General features: G+C 41.3%; 1 protein-coding gene across 2 annotated transcripts in view; it reads left to right on the top strand.

Annotated features, from left to right (window-relative positions):
- LOC124286267 (ribonucleoprotein PTB-binding 1-like) overlaps positions 1-14,222 on the top strand; it is a 56,518-nt gene that overhangs the window by 11,366 nt on the left and 30,930 nt on the right. For both annotated transcript variants that reach the window (XM_046722619.1, XM_046722629.1), the window contains exons 4-6: positions 6,745-6,995; positions 11,814-11,996; positions 13,879-13,993. In XM_046722619.1, the coding sequence (XP_046578575.1) occupies positions 6,745-6,995; positions 11,814-11,996; positions 13,879-13,993 (549 nt within the window). The remainder of the gene's footprint in view (positions 1-6,744; positions 6,996-11,813; positions 11,997-13,878; positions 13,994-14,222) is intronic.

The raw sequence follows: 14,222 nt of genomic DNA, 5'->3' as shown, positions 1-14,222 counted from the left end.
TAAAGAGGATAATGAAGCATTCATGTGTATGATGTCAAACGAGGACTTTGATACACTTACCCTTCCACCCATTGATCCTGTCTCGGATGTACCGGAGAACCTCAGCACAGCCTTCAGGAAGGCAACGAAGTTCCAGAGTTAAAGCGTCCCGCCATTCAACGCCAAGAAGTTCTCACTTCACCACATGGAACCCTTAATGAAGGCCCAAGAGATAGATGAGAACTACAAGATCATCAACGACTCCCGATCTAGGACTTATAAAGTAGAGGATAAAAAGTTGACACAACTACCAGACATACCTTCTTTGGTCTAGCCAGGTCAAGAGCCATCAATGAAACCCTCATCGCGAAGTTCAGGAACTCGACCTCTGAAGAAGATAGAATGATCTACTCGGCATTGCTGACCCAAAAGAAAGATCATCAGTTTATGTCCGAACATCTGGCATCCACATCAGGGGCCTGACGCTCTTGAGAAGACAAGGATTGCTATCTTCCTGTAGTTGGAGTGATCGCTTCACCAAGTCACTATACAGAGCTCCGTGGTCAGCATCATCTATCTTCGCAGGGGAAATTGAGGACGCGGCCAAGGAAGTAACGAAAGAGTCAAGGGAGGTAATGATGATCAAGTCCATCGATACACTGGCCAGTGTTATCCGTCAGACGTCATAACGTTACTCCGACAAGTCGAAGTTTACGGGGATACAGAGAGCCAGGGAAAAGAAATACGGCAGCTCCAGAGGAGGCAAGGATTCCTTTCGTCGCCCAACCGGAGCTCCCAGAGGTAACCCCAGAAGAGGCAGGGCACCCAGAGGTGCCAGGAACTTTAGACGCTGAAGGATGGGGTCTTCCACCCCCAGCCGTTCCCATACAACCTTCAACAGTGGGTGGTTGTCTACAACGCTACTGGGAGAATTGGGGAATTCTTCAGGACGACTACGTATCCCAGATCCTACACAGAGGATACAAGACACAACTACAAGCAGTACCACCATTGACAAGCAACTCTCTGGCCCACAACTATGCTGTCGACCAGATGGAGAACCTACTCGACGCCATCACAACTCTACTCGAGAAGGAGGTGATCGAAGAAATAAAACAGGAGCTTGTCACGCCCGGTTTTTACTCCCCAATCTTCTTAGTACCAAAGAAAAATTCCGGGGAAAAGTTCCGACTTATCTATAACATGAGGAAATTCAACCAAGATTATCTACGCAGTCCCGCAAAGTTCAGAATGATACATCTTCCTCAACTGCGACAACTCGTACGTCCGTTAGACTACCTCGCCAGCATAGATCTACAGGATGTGTATCTTCACATCCCGATACATCCGGACTCAAGGAAATACCTAACGGACGTCACTTCAAATGGGAGGTGCTACCATTTGGAATATCGTCAGCCCCCTGGTTGTTTACTCAAGTGACAAAGCCAATCATCACATATCTATGCAGTGCGTTTTACCTGGACGACGGGATTCAAGCTCATCAAGATCCCAGTCAACTCAGACTGCAGCTAGACTTCACAATCAGGCTACTCACTCAACTAGGATGGCTAGTAAATCTCCTCAAATCGGAACTAGAACCCACACAGGATCTTCAATTCCTTGGAATACGGCTCATCACATCTGGCGAATCGTATAGTCGTCCCAGAGGAGTGTTTGGTCAAGATGCAACAAATGATATCTCAAGCACTACTCTCTCTGTTACCACTACGAAGTTGGCAGAGCCTACTTGGTCTTCTAACGTCAGCACAAGACATGACACGCAGAGGAAGGCTACAACTGTGCCCACTACAAGTATTCGTGATCGCTCATTTAGACAGTCCGGTATACTTCGGACTACCGGACGGACTGAAACCATATCTCCTATGGTGGACTCGGAAGTCAAATGTTTGCGGAGGAATCTACTTATCAGAGCCGGAGTACAACACTCATCTCTACGTAGATGCATCACTTCAAGGATGGGGAGCCCACCTCGACAATGGAGTGGCAGCAGGGAAATGGTCGAGTCAGGAGCAAAGTCTGCACATCAACATGCTCGAGATGAAAGCAGTAATAAACGCCTTACTACACTGGTCCAGCATACTAAGGAACGCACAACTGATGATCCATACAGACAACTCCACAGTGGCGTTCTACATCAACAAACAAGGATCAACAAGGTCAAGGAATCTTCTAGACCTCAGCTTTCATTTGTTCAGCATAATAGACAACCTGAACGTCGACTTAAAAGCATGTCACATTCCCGGAGCCAAGAATGTGATAGCAGACGCCCTATCTCGTCCAACACAATCATCCCCGACGGAATGGATGTTACATCCAGAAGCATTCAGATGCATCATACAGAGGATAGGATCTCCGCTGATAGACCTGTTTGCTACAAGGTTCAACAAACAACTACCAACATTCATCTCTCCGGTTCTGGATCCTTAAGCATGGCAACTGATGCTCTAAGCATGTCCTGGGAAGGACTAAATGCTTACGCGTTTCCACATCCAGCTCTAATACCGCAGGTGTTGCAGAAAATCAAGCAGACAAAGAAGCTGCAACTGATTTTGGTCGTGCCCTACTGGCCAGCGAGGGTGTGGTTTCCCATCCTCATACAAGAACTCGGAAGTCCAACCTTGCAACTCCCAGAGTGGCCGAACCTACTAATTCATCCGCACACCAAGCATGTACATGGAAATCCAACAGTATTCCAACTACACGCATGGAACGTATCAAAACTTGCTTGAAGAAAAGAGGATATTCCGCCAGAGCAGCCAACGCAGTCACTCTAGCTCTACGTAGATCAACCCGCAGCTTGAACGACGACAAGTGGCAGAGTTTTGAGAAATATGCATTGAGGAAGGGCTTCACGGCGATGAAAGCAACACATCCTCAAGTGGCGGAATACCTTTGTCATCTAAGACAAACGAGGCGGTTAAAAGGTTCAACACTCTCTACATACCTAGCGGCCCTCAGCACGGTTATCACCATGAAGACGGGTGTAAAGCTGACCAAAGTACCAGAGATACTGGCTCTACTACGCTCCTTTAAGTTGGAAGACCAACAAAGGAAATTTAAAGTGCCAGCTTGGGATCTCAACGTAGTCTTGCAGCATCTCACCAGTGACGATCACGAACCACTAGAAAGGACATCCTATGAGTTTCTAACACATAAAACTCTGTTCCTGGTCGCCTTGGCAACAGCATCTCGGATGTCGGAAATACATGCTCTGGACTTTGAACGAATACGATTTGATGCACATCGCAACATCATACATCTGGGATTGAGATGGGACTTCATAGCAAAGAACCAAATGCCCGGTCAACCAGACAGACAATTCCACATCCCAGCACTCTCGGCAGTCCTTGGGCCACAGGATACTCAGGATCTATCCTTGTGCCCAGTCAGAGCATTGAAAGTCTACCTACAAAGGTCTAAGACAAGGAGACGAAAATTCAAGCGCCTTTTCATCCCTCTATCTACGGAGACGCCTACAGAGATCTCACGTATGTACGACGATATCGATATGGATGAGAGCCATCATCCTAAGGGTCTACAAAGCAGCAGGACTTGAACCTCCACGAGCCTCCATTCCTCATGAAGTCAGAGCGCTGGCATCGACACTCGCTCTACATGGAAACTGCTCCATCTCGACAATAATGGAGGGCTTGCCGGTGTTTGCCCACCACTACCTCAAGAGACATTGCTACCGAGGACGTCTCCGGCATTCACCAGTTTGGGCCTCTTGTTGTAGCACAACAATTGGCGGTTCCTCAAAGGCGCTGAGATGAATCTCACCCTTTTATCTGTGACTTGTAAAAGCCAACGCTCAGAAGAGCTAGAGCTTAGAGTCCATGCGCACGTCTAGGACAGGCCAGAATGAGTGGCAGACCCTATACTTGTAAGGACTTACTCGTATATGAAGAAGGGTCGCTTCTCCATGGAGTCGTATAAATCCACACTTAATGTCAGGAGAAGCGGTGCCAGAGAAATCTGACGAGTTGTGGTCCCCCCAAACTCATCAGAGGAAGCTGGAAGAAAGGATCAGCATAGTACTATAAGAAGTTCCCTCAGGGGGGTATGCAGGACGTAAATCAGCAATGAGTGGCTCGACCCACCACCGGTTCCGTTGGATTCTACAAGCAATTAAGCATGAGTCAGGATAAGGAAAATATGTAATTTTTTAAAATAAAATTGATATTTTATACTTATCCTGACTCATGAGGTAAGCCCTCCCAACCTCCCCTCATGGCACTCTGGATTCCCTGTAAGCCAGGTGTCGGGCGTATATTTCGAGTAGAGTGAAGAGCATGTTGGGTCATGTGACGGATTTTCCCGCCAAAACATCTAAAGGGAGATAACACTGGGTGAATGATTTTACGTCAGCTTTTTTGAAGGGAGCTTCAAAAGGGGATTCAAGTTTTCCACTATCATTCGCAAGAAGGAGACAAGCAATTAACCATGCATCAGGATCAGTGTTCACGAATGGTGTTTCAAAGTAACAAGATATTGGGTCCTGTAAGTTTAAGATGTCTGTCTGACCCATTGAAAATTCACAGGACCCATGGAATAAAATTAAACACACATTTCAGATTTAACATTTCTAATAATTGGCATTGAAATTATTAACAAACATAAGAAAAATTAAGATAAAATAAACAGCAAACAAGTGTCACATGTCACATATAACAACTTCAGTCAAAGTCATTGTGAAATATACAGTCGGACACTGGGGCCGGTGGGTTGTAGACTTCTATCGGACCGTTGGCTGAATCTGCCAGATTTGTCAGAGGGTCAGACACTATTCGCGAACACTGCAGGATAAGTATAAAACATCATATTTAATAAAAAAAATTACATTTAATTCTTAGAAAACTCACTTCACTAACTGAAAAGTCATGACTGAATATTTCTCTAAGACTCCAGGAAGTTTATGTTCATGATATATATTAGTCATCACTTTAAAGTAGCAAGTTGCATCTTGTTATACATATCAGCAATAACAACCTGGATAGGAAAATCTGAAAAATGATGCTAACCAATTTTTGTCGATGATTGTTTGTTGGTAATGAAACAATCATCAATTGTGAGATTTCAACCAATTCCCAACACTACAAGTTGATTGCTCCTTACAGGCTCCTGATCAAAATCTCAGATCTCTGCCTGAATGTGAAGCCCAAAAACAGTCAGGACTAGCCAGAAAGTGTAATCCCAATTATGACATATCTTAGGACTACCCAGACCCCTAGGTCACATAATGTACTCCATACAGGCTTGGAACAAAGTTGTGGACGGACTGGACAGGTTGCTATGTCCAAAATGAACCTTGAAATTCAATCTTGCAGCCTCTGAAGGGCTAAAACAGCTCAGAAAATGACTCCTTGTTGAAAGAATAATTCAAAGATATATCTAGCCTGTGGTAGCAGCATGGCGAAAGACAACCTTAACAGCTAGCAAACGAATCAACTATCTACACTTTGCCATGACAACAGTAGAGCTCCCAAAATACATGAGTTAACTACAAACGTAGATTCTTGGAATACAGTTTCTATAGAACAGATCATTTCTAGCTGCCAATGGCGTTCACATTACACTGCCATGGTCTGGAAGGATTATATTCTCTGGGGACATTGGGGCCTGCCCAGGGTATAGTTTATCTGAATCTTATCCTCCTTTCTCAGGAGAAATAGATGAGGTACCATAACATTGATCACAATGTATGCCAGGATGAACAGATCTGTGTTAACAGTTGGAGGCACAGTACAGATCTTGAGATGATTACATGGTTGATAGTTGTCAAGCTTTGTTATGTTATCAGTTACAAAAGTGTTGTCATCCTGATTGCAAAGGATATCATCAACAGGAAGTGAAATAATCAATAGGAAGTATGGCAGAACCTTGTGTATGTGTGGAGTATGTTTTTGGTGGGAATACACTATCTGCATTTGGATTGGTTAGTAACTCAGGGACTTACATGGCACATAATTCCTGCATATTTGATTCGACACTTTCGTGAAATATTCCCAAGTAAGTCATGGCTGATGCAATCTTGTTTTCAAATATGTGGACCTTGATTGAATTGATTAGTTAATATAGATAAGGAAACATGCTCTGCATCAGACTGCTTACAATAGAGAACAATATCATAAAATATACTTTCACAGTCAGTGCTGTATTTAGAATTAATAATGGAATTATTTTATTTCAAAACATTTTCATGACTCACAAATTTAGAAAACATTTCTTCAAATACTGATGCATATTCAGAGTTATGTATGGCCAGTTGACAAAATACTACTGAAAATCTGGAAGTTAATTTTGTTTTGTTTTGTCAAAAAAAAAGATATGCTGCTTAAACAGTTGGTCAAAATCAAAGTTTTTATTTGGACTTTCAATAATTCCCTTTCACAATAAATTATAATGTATTGTATTTGCAAGGTAAGATTTTCAGTATGGGTAGTTACTGGGTTTCGTCACTGAATGGCTGATTCTACTCCCCTACTGTGAGTGAATTCAAGATTTGTCCAGACGCTTGGTTTGTCGGGACATACCTGTGTTCATTGGTTTCAGTACAGTGAAAATAGTGTGTGACTTGAGTCACATAATCCCTACATGGTAAACTGCGACTGATATACTGCTCCAAGTGGCCTTGTTCTAGGATAAAGTATTGTACTTCACATAATTATTCAGCTTTGATAGCTCTTCTACTAAATTTAACATTGTTTCATCTCATTTTATTCTTTGACTGTTATTCTTTTACAGGTAAAAGCAAGTCATATGGCTTTGTTGAGTTTGAGGAGAGTGAAGAGCGAACCAGAGACATCATGGCTGAGTTGGACTGGAGTGAATTGGGAGATAGAAAGTTACATGTGGACTTCATAGAGGAAAATCTGCAAACATGGAGCAAGCTACAGTCTCGTTGTCTCCTCATTGACAACTTGCCGTGGGACTTTGTGGATGTCTCAAAAATGCGTGAAATGTTCAGCTGTGTCACAAGTCCCGTCTACTGTCAGGTAGTTACTGTTGATCTGTGTCACATGTAATGTCTACTGTCAGGTAGTTACTGTTGATCTTTGTCACATGTATTGTCTACTGTCAGGTAGTTACTGTTGATCTGTGTCACATGTAATGTCTACTGTCAGGTAGTCACTGTTGATCTGTGTCACATGTATTGTCTACTGTCAGGTAGTTACTGTTGATCTGTGTCACATGTATTGTCTACTGTCAGGTAGTTACTGTTGATCTGTGTCACATGTATTGTCTACTGTCAGGTAGTTACTGTTGATCTGTGTCACATGTATTGTCTACTGTCAGGTAGTTACTGTTGATCTGTGTCACATGTAATATCTACTGTCAGGTAGTTACTGTTGATCTGTGTCACATGTATTGTCTTCTGTTGGGTAGTCACTGTTGATCTGTGTCACATGTAATGTCTACTGTCAGGTAGTTACTGTTGATCTGTGTCACATGTATTGTCTTCTGTCAGGTAGTCACTGTTGATCTGTGTCACATGTATTGTCTACTGTCAGGTAGTTACTGTTGATCTGTGTCACATGTATTGTCTACTGTCAGGTAGTTACTGTTGATCTGTGTCACATGTATTGTCTACTGTCAGGTAGTTACTGTTGATCTGTGTCACATGTATTGTCTACTGTCAGGTAGTCACTGTTGATCTGTGTCACATGTATTGTCTACTGTCAGGTAGTTACTGTTGATCTGTGTCACATGTATTGTCTACTGTCAGGTAGTTACTGTTGATCTGTGTCACATGTATTGTCTACTACTGGTAGTCACTGTTGATCTGTGTCACATGTAATGTCTACTGTCAGGTAGTTACTGTTGATCTGTGTCACATGTAATGTCTACTGTCAGGTAGTCACTGTTGATCTGTGTCACATGTAATGTCTACTGTCAGGTAGTTACTGTTGATCTGTGTCACATGTATTGTCTACTGTCAGGTAGTTACTGTTGATCTGTGTCACATGTATTGTCTACTGTCAGGTAGTTACTGTTGATCTGTGTCACATGTATTGTCTACTGTCAGGTAGTTACTGTTGATCTGTGTCACATGTATTGTCTACTGTCAGGTAGTTACTGTTGATCTGTGTCACATGTATTGTCTACTGTCAGGTAGTTACTGTTGATCTGTGTCACATGTATTGTCTACTGTCAGGTAGTTACTGTTGATCTGTGTCACATGTATTGTCTACTGTCAGGTAGTCACTGTTGATCTGTGTCACATGTATTGTCTACTGTCAGGTAGTCACTGTTGATCTGTGTCACATGTAATGTCTACTGTCAGGTAGTCACTGTTGATCTGTGTCACATGTAATGTCTACTGTCAGGTAGTCACTGTTGATCTGTGTCACATGTATTGTCTACTGTCAGGTAGTGTTGATCTGTGTCACATGTATTGTCTACTGTCAGGTAGTTACTGTTGATCTGTGTCACATGTAATGTCTACTGTCAGGTAGTTACTGTTGATCTGTGTCACATGTATTGTCTACTGTCAGGTAGTCACTGTTGATCTGTGTCACATGTATTGTCTACTGTCAGGTAGTCACTGTTGATCTGTGTCACATGTATTGTCTTCTGTCAGGTAGTCACTGTTGATCTGTGTCACATGTAATGTCTACTGTCAGGTAGTCACTGTTGATCTGTGTCACATGTATTGTCTACTGTCAGGTAGTTACTGTTGATCTGTGTCACATGTATTGTCTTCTGTCAGGTAGTTACTGTTGATCTGTGTCACATGTATTGTCTACTGTCAGGTAGTCACTGTTGATCTGTGTCACATGTATTGTCTACTGTCAGGTAGTTACTGTTGATCTGTGTCACATGTAATGTCTACTGTCAGGTAGTCACTGTTGATCTGTGTCACATGTAATGTCTACTGTCAGGTAGTTACTGTTGATCTGTGTCACATGTAATGTCTACTGTCAGGTAGTCACTGTTGATCTGTGTCACATGTAATATCTACTGTCAGGTAGTCACTGTTGATCTGTGTCACATGTAATGTCTACTGTCAGGTAGTCACTGTTGATCTGTGTCACATGTAATGTCTACTGTCAGGTAGTTACTGTTGATCTGTGTCACATGTAATGTCTACTGTCAGGTAGTTACTGTTGATCTGTGTCACATGTATTGTCTTCTGTTGGGTAGTCACTGTTGATCTGTGTCACATGTAATGTCTTCTGTTGGGTAATCAGTTTTCAGGGTCCAAATACACAGAACAATCTTAGTCACAATGGATCTTAAGTCCCTACAATCAACTTTACAATCACCATACAATTGCCCTACTCCACCTGCACACACCGATCTTACTGCAATTGTAAGTCAACTTGGATCTATTATTGCAAACTTAACTAAGACCAAAATCTTTAAACTTAACTCCCATTTAGAATTGTCTGCACCCTCCCTCACACCTTACACTTAAACACTCACAAATATTTTAAGGAAACAATTACTGGGAAGACAGCATATTGTTTCCTACCGTTACATTAAAACTGTCAAGAATTAGGAACTGTGAGTTTGATATTGCAACCATGGAAATACCTACCCATGATTTATGAAAATATTGAAAGATATTCTTAGATTTAGGTCTGGACATTATAATTATGAAAATTGAAATATGAACAGTATTTCCTTCTAAATGAGCACAGAAGTGTATGATAGTCAATGAGTCATTGTTTAATCTGTTAAATGAACACGGAAGTGTATGATAGATAGTCAATGAGTCATTGTTTAATCTGTTGAATGGAGTGGGGTGGGGATTATTTTTGTAACATCCCAATTATATCCCAGAAGCATAGGTTTTGTTGTGAAGAATGTATGACAAGGAATTACAAAGAAAAGAAATAATGTTTTGAGAGAGGAGTTGTTAAATACTTATTCACTGTGCATTAATTATTTACATTATCACATTGATAGATGTATTTTGAAATGCTTTTGTTTACACAAATTACAATTTCTTCATCATGTGTATTTCCCTGTTTGATGAATACATGTATATGTTTTAAATACATAATTTTTTCCTTATCCTGACTCATGCTATGTTGCTTATATCCCTTCTCCTTCTCCGGTTAAGTGGAAACTTCAATCCCTTCCAGTTCCCTGAAGCGAACGTACAATCACCCACCCTGGAGTTGCCTCCCTTGCCTTTGGCGGGAAAGGCAACTCAAGGGTGAGTGATTGTACATTCGCTTCAGGGGAACTGGAAGGTATTCAAGTTTCCACTTAACCGTTGAAAGAGAAGGGAGATAAGCAATATAGTTAGGATAAGTATGAAATATCAATTTTATCATAAAAATTACATTATTTAACCCCTCATCTCTCAACCGACTCAATTTTAGATTTGAGAATGAGAAGGAAACTGAGTTTGCTTGTTAACTTGTTTCTAATTGTAGATTATTTTAATTATGAACCAAAGACAAAATTACGAAAAGAAATATATGTGGAGCTCCATTGTTACAACATTTAAAAACAATGGGCAAGGCTGACTCTGTGCAAAGGGAAGTCAGTCTCATCTTGTGTATAAACTAAGATGAATTATTGAAAAGGTCACAGCCATTGCAGACAAATTTCGTTATTATCCTTTCCTTGATTATTGAAAAGATATGTTGTGTCACACTTCTTCCAACATAGAAAATGGTGGGAATAGTACTATTACATATCAGCTACCCCAAATAATGATGTTTATGATGTTAAATCAGTGGAGCATTCACCATGTTGTTGAAGTGTCAAGGCGAATCATACAGTTTTAACAAAATATAAAAGCAACCTTTGAACTTAAAGTGGATTACTTGAGTGAAACAGACCCTGACTTGACATTTTGTCACAGACTACAACGATCTTATGGGCCTTAAGATTGGTCTGGACCAATTGTAAGTTTCAATAGTAGTTTACAATGATCTTAGCCTATAATATACAGTGAAGCCTCGTTAATCCGGACGGTTGCGTTTCTCAGTAAATTCGTCCGGATTGCGAATAGTCCGGACTACTGAATCAAGACCCAAGTTGCTTCCCTAAGAATTACAAAAACGACACGAATCTGGATAAAACAAATAAGCATTTAATGTAAAGCTTAATTCATCACATCAATAATTTTACCGAGTGACATCCGCATGTTGATCCGACGTGTCTGATCACGTCCTTCCTCAGCACAGGTGAGGTAATGTCTAACAAGCGATCTATTGTAGTATGCCTTGAATGTCCGAATTATTCCTGCATCCATCGGTTGAATATGAGACGTGGTATTTGGTTACATTTCGCAAAGTTAGCGAAGCACACTTGTGACTTGCAGCATTGTCGTAAAGAAAAATCACTTTTAGTCCACATGACCGGATCTCTCTGTCAAAGTACATTAACCAATCACAAAACAGTTCACTTGTCATCCACGCCTTTGTATTGTGGTGTCAATCAAAGTGTAAATGTACAGTATCTTCAGTCGGGAGCTTTTTATGTCTAATTAAAACAACAACCCAGTTGGCCAGTTAATTAAGTAAACATCGCCGGGCGGTGTTGTTACGGTTCGTGAACACGACTTACAGTGTCCGGACTGTGAAGCAATTTACTGTTTATTTTACTGATTGGTGACAGCTACTTACCGTCCGGTTCCGGAAACCGAATTTCCGGATTATCGAGGCAAATTATATAGGCATAGATTGGTAACAAGCTGAAATCGCCTGGGAGGCGAGACTTCCGGATTATCGGAGTCCGGACTAACGGGGCTTCACTGTAATCGCTTTTGTGCATGTAGATGACAATTGTTAGGCTTTGTTATCATTCCTCTATGACATCTTCAGTCCTAACTGTAAACTGTTTGTTTTCAGATAGCTGTGAAAGATGGGAAGTCACTTGGCTTTGGAATCATTGAATTTCGTGAAGACGGTGAAGCTGAAGCTACCTGGATTAAACTACAAGGTCATTTACTCAAGGACACCCCTCTATCACTGTCCTTCTGTCTTCCGGGGCGGCCAGCTGTTGTCATATACAACCGAATCATGTGGAAGATGGTATGTAGATCCAGCCCAAGTCAGCTGCACCACTGGCTGGTCGGTCATTTAACATCTTATATTTATGGAAAGGAAAACAAACAGCTTCATTTATATTGAAAATGAGCCCATGTTGGATGGGAGAGTCAGCGACTATAAACACACAGTGGGATGAGTATCAGTTTTTGTTCACATTGTACATCCATCAGATGGAAGGTTTCAGTGACTGGCATGATTGTTCACCTGTGTAACTGCTGCTGTACCGATAAAGGCAACATGGTATTGTATCTGAATAAGAGACGCATGATACAATATATCAGGTTTACAGTCATTGTATTGCAATACATGACACATTACATTACCAGTTGTGTTGGTGTAAAGACACAAGATCAAATGTTAGCAATGGCATTACACTCTATGCAACTGTTCAACAACCAGGAACTCTGTGTAGGATATGGTCTGAAATGTCAGACCCTAAGCTGGTTTGAGGCAGTTAGACGGAGACCGAGTTCGAGTTCGAGCTAAATGTGCAAAAATAACTGTGCCCTTGTAGACCTTGTTAAATATTCATAATATTCATACTATTTATTGAAGGCTTTCATTTTGAAATCTTCAACTAAGATTCATTTGACTTTGTTTTTAAGCTTTTAGTGCTTGCACTAGTGCAACCTGAAAACGCAAGATGCAGCCTCATATTTATGTCAACTTGCACCCAGTGCATGCTAATATTTGTTATTCAAAGGACACAGACTCACTCATTAGGACCAGTTCAGCCCTCCATTCCCTTTTATACTCAACAAAATTTGAAACTTGACACCTACAGTTTTGTTGATAATTGTGGTGGGGGGGAATTCCTTTCCATTTCTTTTGGTATACACACAGCAATTGTCTGTAGGTTGTTTGTATATGGTCTTGCCACCTACCACTCATGCAGCTGCATGGCCCCGGACTGACATGTTAACATGACAATGCTATTCCCCATACTGCAGTTCTGACACACAAGTTCTTACATAAGGAGGTCTCAGTCTTTATTGACTTCTTATGCTTCATCAGTGTGAAGTTTGTGTTGGGGGATCTTGGAACATCATGCATTATTTTTCAAAATGATGCAGCAATCCACTTTTTGTCTTCCGTATTGGTGAAGCCCATTTCTGGTGTCCCCCGCCGTGATGTTGCTGGAATATTGCTAAAAGCGGCGTAAAACCAAACTCAGTCAGTCAGTCAGTCTTCCGTATTGTTGCCAGGATGGCAGTGTCATGCCCATCTATTTTAATATTAAAGCACACACTGCTTCCAGGATATTGATAAATCTCTTTACAGAAGAAAACCTGCCACTCTGAGAGAACATCAGTAAAGTGACAAGAGTATTGATATCCGATGCAGTGAACCTGAAATCAATTCCCTTTTTATCATCTATTAGCAAGTGTTGGAGAAGGAGTATATCAGAAAATGAACACACTAACCCAGACTAATTGGTGAAATAAAATTAAAGGAAACAGACTTTCTTTGTCTAATATATTTCAGTAGTTAAAACAAGCCAATTTGTTTACGTTCACTAATATGCTGCTGCACTGTGTCAGCACGTGAAATGGTGACGTGCTGGTGTTCTATGCGACCAAGCAGCTTATGAAAAACAACAGACGGCAAACACATTTTTTAATGCTTATAGAGGGATTGTGTATGCTTGATGTGCTCATATTCCAGATTGCTATCAATTTTGGGTATTTAATTAGCATCGATTTTGAAGGATTTACAGGGTGGTCACATTATACGCAGTGCCTCTTTAATGATGCGATATACAGTTGTCAACGCTAATGTTGAGAAGTAGATTAACGTGAATGTACCTTCAAGCATCATGTAAGATATAAGCTACATGTACTGAAAACACTGTTCTCTGCTCCAGGACAAGAAGTTTGAGCCCAGCAACAAGAGCAGCCTACTACCAGACCCACTGTTTGTGAGTCCTGCCCTGCTGAGCAGTCCACTGGTCAAGGGGCTTACTAACCAGTTCCCTCAGTGTAAGTAGATCACTACACAGCAAAGCTGGCACAGGCTTGTTTTCTAGAGAATGTAATACACATGGTAGCCGGCATACAATTTTCTAATACTGTGGTCAATAACTTGTGTGGCCTGGCACAACTGTACTTTGATTGGCTGTTTAGTCTTGTTTTGATCATTGACTTGTGTTGGTTATCAAGGGCACACTGTGAGGTGCTGATCATTAACATTTGGCGCCTTTAGAAACCT

The sequence above is a fragment of the Haliotis rubra genome, unplaced genomic scaffold, assembly GCF_003918875.1.
Source record: "Haliotis rubra isolate DU_JTF1 unplaced genomic scaffold, ASM391887v1 Scf110, whole genome shotgun sequence".
NCBI classification, from domain to species: Eukaryota; Metazoa; Mollusca; class Gastropoda; order Lepetellida; family Haliotidae; genus Haliotis; species Haliotis rubra.
The sequence above is the reverse complement of the archived record's forward strand: the minus strand, read 5'-3'. Positions and strand labels throughout refer to the sequence as shown.